Here is a 7,776-nt window from a genome sequence, read left to right on the forward strand (position 1 = left end):
GGATAGTGGCTAGCAGTGGAATCCAGTTTGACGTGCGTTTCATCCTAGTTGGGACTCGTCAGCCGGATATACCTGCATCTCATAGTTGATGTTCACTCTGAGTGGATAACGCGATGGCGTTTGAAGCGTAAGGTACTGAGTTCGAGTTCCAGAGTGATAATCAACCCAGAGATGCAGGTACATCCATTTGACGAGTTCCGAATAGGACGAAGTAGCGCGCATCGTGGATTGCACTGCTTGCCAACATCCATCTTTGCCTATAATGCTTGTGAATTAAGACTGTATCGAGTTAATACGCACAGTATGCACATATGTCAATTAGAGACTGACCAGTTGCAGTCTTAAACATCTATGGGAAGACTCAAACAAGTAATACTATGTGAATTTAGAAGGATTGGTTGTTTCAAACTGAGATTTCTTGATTTTCAACTGTTTAACAAGTGTGATTAGTAAGTCTGTATATATTATTTCATTTTGTATTTTTTTGTTTGAATATTCCTATTGATGTTTAGGACTACAATTGATCAGTCTCTCATATTGGTATCGGTGCATCATGTACGGATGGTCTCGATATTGTCTGAAGTCACAAGCATTATAAGCAAAGATGGATGTTGGCTAACAGTGCAATCCACGATGCGCCTTTCGTCTTATTTGGGACTTGTCGTCTGGATGTGCCTGCATCTCAGAGTTGATGTTCACTCTGGGTTTCGAACACAGAGACTGATCAACTACAGTGGCTATCAGGACTCAGTAGCTAAATGTTTGGAACGAACGGTACTGAGTTCGAGTTCCAGAGTGAAAATCAACTCTGAGATGCAGGTACATCCAGCTGAGGAGTCCCGGATGGGACAAAACATGTATCCTGTATTTCACTGCTAGGCAACATCCATCTTTGCTTATAATCTATACATTAATATTGAATTTTATCTGAATTCTAAATATCTTGAAAATTAAGCTTATAGCTTTTTAGTTAGATTATTTGTAATGGCTAATAGCAAACAAAATTGTTTTCCTTAGTTTTTGGATTTATTTACTGAGTAAAACTAAAGAGATTTTATTGTGCTCATTTCTGAGTAAGTAAGAATTGATTGTAGTAATTCGTTTGATTGAATGACATCTCACTTAATAAAAGGATACATCATACTAAAAACGTGTATAAATTCTAGACATACAAAAGATTTAATGCATTTGATCGACTAATGTCTCAACACTGTTTTAACTTGACTTTTAGATTTAAAAAGAAGAGGACATTTCAAGGCAAAGGTCGATTGTTTGACTTCATTATCAAAGATACTTGGCAAATTGATTTCACTCGACAAAATAAATGACCGAATAGGACCGAATCCAATTCAGTCAAACTTAAATCAGTGTTTACCTAGTTGTCAATAAAAATATATTGCATTTTTTCACATGGACTGTTCACGCTTGGTAGTCTGATAAAAATCTCTCTCTTCATTTTTCAGTTCACATACCTTCAGTTGCAAATTATTATTTTTGCTTAGGGATAAAATATTATTCTGAGGCTAGTCACAAAACGTTTATTATGTATAAGTAGTTGCTAATAATTCATGATAACCCATGGTAATTTCTATGTTGCGAAAGATTAAGATTATTCACATAAGGAAACAAATTAGTACAAACTTAACTTCATGTCATTTGACACAAAACAGAAATTCAACGTTATTTATCCACACACTTGTATGGGAGGTTATAAGAATATGCAAACACTAATTAACAGAATTAGCGGGAAAGTTCATTCAGAAGATACTGAAACAGATTATGATACCGTATAGTGAAAAAAATACATACAAAGTTGAGTGGTTCTTGTTGTATCTACCACAAATTTCTATCAACTGATAAGATTGACATTCATAATTCAATGAACCAAATCCATAACCAAATGAAAATGAACGAAGATGTCATCTACGACAATGGTTGAATTTGATGTCAAAGACAGTGAATAGCTCAACAATTAGCAGTGTTTGACTGAGTAAAACAGATTGCGAATCGCGGTTATTTTATTATTCTATTTAAACATATAAATATTGGTACAAGGAAGGACCAGATAAATATGCGCCTCACGAATCTTATTTGATTTGTGTGAGGGCTGTGATACTGCCCAGGTACCCAGACTGAAGTAGGTGGTTTCCTTAGGGGGCCACACCCGGAGCCTTTGACCTGAAGGTCTAGTCCACAAGGTAGTGGAGCATCGTAAGGAGATGCAATCCCATGGTAGACGATGACCAACAATTGGTTCATACGCCATTTTTTCCTTCAGGATACTGGAGACCATGTGTACCAATGGTTTGGAATCGAGGTTTTCCAACTCCCGTGGGTGAACTTTCCATGTCCACCAACCCGGTTAGAGCGCCAAAAATTCGCTTTTCGTCTTCTCAATTCCGTAAACAAAAGTAGTGCCATGAGAAGGCAGTGAGTAGGACTTCCCTGGCAGAGGCTGTATATTCGCGTGTCCATGTGAGAGGAGAGAGGGATAGTTGACTCACCCCACTCTCGGCCCTACCACGGCATTTGGGGGCAATCGAATCGCGGTTAAGTGTTTATCTATTTTTCAGAACAGAGAAGTATTTTCATTTTCTTGAGTAGCGGATGGAATGAGTGAATCATTTAACTGATATCCTGGATTTTATTACAATAAAATGTGTTAAGATGTTTTTCCATAATCTTTCATACCACCATTTCGTTATCCGCCTAATTGAAGAGTGTAAATTCACAAGTATGTTTCACATGGCATTTGCCTTCACACGGGATAAACGATAAAATATCATCATGTTATAATTTCTCTTATTATTACCCAGCCATTCCTATTGCTTAGTATTCTTGGACACCAAAACACTCAACAAATCCCCAAATCAGAACACGGTTGAACAGGAAAGAAATTATATTTCGAATAACAAGAGTAAATGGAAGTACGAAGTGCAATAAGAAATAAGTTAGTATATTTATAGTTTTTACATGAGAAGATTCTAGAGTCTTCTCCAAACATCGACTAGCGCTGATTGAATAAGAATTAATCAATCAGCATGCACCAGCGCAATCTTGCATGGAACATGCTTTAATCCAATCTATGTCTCGCTAACACCTCCCCTTTGAGCAGATTCGTAGGATTTGGTGTTAGGGTCTATCTGTAACCGCATGACTGGTCTGTGTTTTCGATTTGTCCATCCTCTAGGCAATAAGGAAGTTGTATCACTCTTCGCTTGCACAGAAACTGACCTGTCTGTTCTGGGCGTTTTTATTTGAAAGGTATCTAACAGAACATCAAGAAGTATTCGATGTCGAGTCTTGTTGCTGGCTATCGAAGTTGCTTTCAATTGGCTAGCATGACGTATGCAAACTTCTGAGCCAACTGACACCTCATAATACACATTCCCTTTCTTTATCACGATCCGACCGGCAGTTCATTTAGGATGTTTTCTACGATAGTCCATAGCAAGTACTTTTTGACCCACCGTGAACAATCGTCTTTCCCCCATATTGTCGATTGAACTGCTTCTCCATTGACACGTTTCGTTGAGGCTCGAGAGCTGGCGTCCGACGGATGATATCTAAATGTGTTCGTACTTTTCTGCCAAGTAGAGCTTCCGCTGGAGAGACTCCGTTAATCGTCTGAGGGTTCGATGTAGAACGACAAATAAGCAGGAACCTCTCTAAGATCTCTTCGGTGGTAACCTCCCCTTTATATTTTTTTCAGAGCATTTTTAAATGTACCAACAAAGCGTTCCATTTGACCATTGGATTGGGAATGGAATGGAGGTGTTCGGACATGATTGGTTTCGTTCTGCTGACAGAATTCTGAGAAGATAGCAGACGTAAACTGTGTTCCATTGTCGCTAACTATAAATTCTGGGACCCGAACCGACTGAATATTTGACGTAGCTTTTTGACTGTGCAGCTTACAGTTGGATGTTCCGTGAGAAAAATTTCTGGCCACTTGCTGTATGCATTAACTAACAGAAGGTAAATTTGTCCATGTGGTGGACCAGCAAAGTCCAAGTGTATACGCTGCCACGGTGACTGTGGCATTCACGGTGCTTTTGTTGCTAATGTACATTTAGTATATGGACGAGATAGCTGCTCCAGTTGGGTGTCTAAATGCGGCCAGTATACATAACTTCGTGATAGTGTTTTCATGCGATTTATTCCAGGATGTCCTGTGTGCAACTATTCGAGCACTGCTGGTTGCAGCTTCTTAGGGATTATGACATGTTCGGCAAACAGCAGGCAGTCTTCGATGGTTGAGAGAGAGTCTACGCTGGTAAAACTGTTGAAGCTCTGTGGAGCTGATCTTCGAGGGTCGCCCTTCTAGGTGGAACTTCCTAACTTATTGTAGGACTGGATCTCGAAGAGTTTCTTCTCTGACTTCATCTGACGACACTAGAGTGTTTCGAATGGTATCTACTACTATACTCCGTATTTCTGGATCTACTGCTGTGGAGGCAATGTTTATATACTCTGATCCAGAGTGTTGAACTCCAATTAATAGAGAGAGAGCGTCAGCTTGACAGATAGTATTTGTTGACTGAAACTTGATATTGAAATCATAGCTTAGGAGCATTGTTGCCCAGCGCTGTAATCTATTAGCCGTATAGATAGGGATTCTTTTATTAGAACCGAAAATTGAAATCAAAGGTTTGTGATCTGTCAGTAGAGTAAACGTACGACCATAGAGCATTTTATGAAACCTTTTGACGGCGAAAATGATTGCAAGAGCTTCCTTTTCAATTTGACTGTAGTTTTTCTCAGCTGGGGTGAGTGATCTAGCAGCATGGGCAATTGTCTTTTACGATTTGTTCGGAAACACGTGAGATATCACTGCTCCAACTCCATGACCAGAGTTATCAGATGCAACAACAATTCCCAAGCTGGGATCGAACTGTGTCAAAAGAGGCTTTGAGCTGAGCATTGATTTGACTTTGTCAAAAAATGCTTGACCACTGCCAAGGTTTATCTTTTGATTCATTCAGGAGACCTCTCATTCGGTGCATTTCGAGCAAGAATGTGCTTTAATGACTGATCAACCCCAAGAAGGATATTAATGAAGCAACATCAGTTGGTGCAGGCATCTTCTGAATGGCTTCGATGTTGGCAGGATTCGGTAGGCGACCGTTCTTATCTAAGATGAAACCAAGGTATTTGATCGAATGCATGAAAACGGAAACCATACTCCAACACTCGGTTAAGGACTTGATGCAATCGATTAGAAGGTTCACTGTCAGTTGAACCCATAACTATGATATCATCTAGATAAGCTGCTGTACCACGTATACCTGTTAGCATCGTATCCATTATTTGCTGAAAGATGTCAGGTGCGGCTTTAATGCCATATGGTAGACGGGTGTATTGAAATAACCCTCGATGAGTGTTAATGGTCATAAGCTCTCTACTATCTTCATATACTTACACTTGCAGATAGGCATCGGAGAAGTCTATTTTCGCGAAACGTGTTACACCATTAAGCTTGGCAAACAGGTCTTCAGGAACTGGTAACGGATATTGATATACGTCTAGAGCAGCATTTAAACCGGTTGAGAAATCGGCACATATGCGTAAAGTTCCATTGACCTTCTTAATCACTACGATCGGTGTGGCCCATGCAGAGTAGTTGACTGGTTGGATTACACCAGCTTGTTCCTGATCGACTAGTTCAAGAGCAGCATATGGTACAGGACGTCTCGGACGAAAAATAGGTTTGGCATCTGGTTTCACTCGTAAGTGATCTTTCATCTTGGTACACTGACCACGGCTATTCTGAAAAACAGAGGCAAACTTTGTCTTCAGTTTTTCTAGTAACCTTTCACCTGTCTTCTTTGCAAGTACTGGAGTGTCCAATGATGAACATGACACATTGCAGACACTGTTAGTGGGTATATCCATTATTCCAAGTTTTTCTAACACATCTAGACCAAGGAGATCAAGGTTTGGCCGTTCAGTCAGATAGCATGGTCTTTTACAATTAGTTCCATTGGAGAAAAATTCACAATGTAATTCACCAACTAGTTTTAGTACACCTCCAGGTGCGTTTTTTTAGCCGTTTTCTTCAATGGATTCATTGGCGGCTTTCTCAGCAAATTATGTTTCTCTGGATACTAGGGCGATATCTCATGCCGTGTCAATTTGAAGACGAGCTAAAATGTCGTTTATCTGGATAGCAACACACTTTCTTCGAATGTCATAATCTGTTTGAAAGGCTGCTGCCAAAGAGATTTAAACTCGGCTGATTTCACCACGTGTCGAGGAAGTGGTACTTTTTCTTGGGCTGGGACGTACGATTCGGTGGACAATGGCCTTCTTTATGTCTGTTGCACACCTGACATTTGTAATTTTTAGATGGACAGAATCGTACATAATGCCAATCACCGCATAACCAACAGGCAGTCGTTGGTTTGTTACGAGTTTTATTCGGCTTCTGAACTTTTAACCTAGTAATAGCATTAATACTACTGCAGGTTAAATTAGGATTTACCTGTCCGATTAACTGATTGTTGTGTCCGATGTTTTGTAGTCGTTTACACTAATCTGTCAATGTCCTTAGTTTGACGTTTGGGTCTTGATCCAGGTGAGTTAAAAGTCTTGTCTTAATCTCAGCATCTTGTGGTGACTGAAGAGCTTTGCTGAATATTAGGCATTTAAATTGGTCTTCTGTCAACGAGCGTAACTTCAACCGTTTTCACTCTCTGTTAACGACATCTGCTAGAGCACCATATTCATCGACTTCACGTTCCACCAAATTTAGACACTGATATCAAATACTAAACAATGAGGAGGATTCACAGAATATCTGTGACAATTGTGTTACTGTCTCCTCGAAGCTGAGCTCTCGAGGTAACTTTGGCAATATATGGTCAGCGTATGGTGCATGTTCATTGCTTCCCAACTTACGCATCAACAATCGAGTCTTTCACGCGTCATCTTGTTTACAGAATTCTATTCTAAATGTATCTTCCTAACGGTTGAACCACGTGAGAAAGGTATTCCCACTTTCGGTGTCACATATGAATTCTGGAATGCTGCTAGCAACTGCATCACAAGAAGTACTTGAAACAGCATGTGAACTCGAGTAGTGGATGTTGAACTGTTGCGTCAGAGTCTCCAACAACCGCATTTGTTCATCAAGTTGTGCTTGCTGTTGTTGTAGTATTCGGTTGAGCTGGTCATCTGATATCGGCACGCTGAATGTGTTTTCCTTTACCCGTCGCCACTGTTATAACTTCTCTTATTATTATGAGCTTTTACAAATGCGCTTGATGGTGCTCATTTACAAGAGATTAACACAGGGATAATTTCTGTACCTATCTCACGTATATACTTATGCAGATATATTTTGCGTTACAAAAAGAGTAAGATGAACTTGTGGAAATATTGTATGATGAAAGTCCATTATTTTATTAAACACAGTAATGAATAAAGCCACTATCACTTTTATTGCAACTATTATTAAACAAGAAGAATAAAACAACCTACTTGTTATCTGATCCATCTTGATGGTTTTCATTGAAATACTTTCACTGGAACAGAAAAGTGAAAAGTTCATTAGTATTATATAAGAAATGTTGGATTTTGTATAAGTGTTATTATAGTGATGTTAATTGTTCTGTTGAAACATATTAACATGATCTACATCGCTCAGTGCCCCCCAATGCCTTGGTACAGCCGAGGGTGGGAAGAGTCAGCTCTCCCTCTCGAAATGCTCTCACACGGCTAAGCGTATAGAGCATCTGCCAGGAAAGTCTTAACTATTGCCTTCTCCGGGCGGTG

The 7,776-nt window shown here is 39.6% G+C and overlaps 1 protein-coding gene across 1 annotated transcript in view; it reads right to left on the reverse strand.

Moving 5' to 3' along the window:
- Positions 1-7,498, reverse strand: part of Smp_030650 (unnamed protein product) — a gene marked incomplete at both ends in the record, with an annotated part of 22,095 nt that extends 14,597 nt beyond the window's left edge. The window contains one exon of the mRNA XM_018791350.1: positions 7,483-7,498. Coding sequence (XP_018645488.1) covers positions 7,483-7,498 — 16 coding nt within the window. The remainder of the gene's footprint in view (positions 1-7,482) is intronic.
- Positions 7,499-7,776: the final 278 nt, after the last annotated feature.

The sequence above is a fragment of the Schistosoma mansoni genome (genome assembly GCF_000237925.1).
Source record: "Schistosoma mansoni, WGS project CABG00000000 data, chromosome 3 unplaced supercontig 0083, strain Puerto Rico, whole genome shotgun sequence".
NCBI classification, from domain to species: domain Eukaryota; kingdom Metazoa; phylum Platyhelminthes; class Trematoda; order Strigeidida; family Schistosomatidae; genus Schistosoma; species Schistosoma mansoni.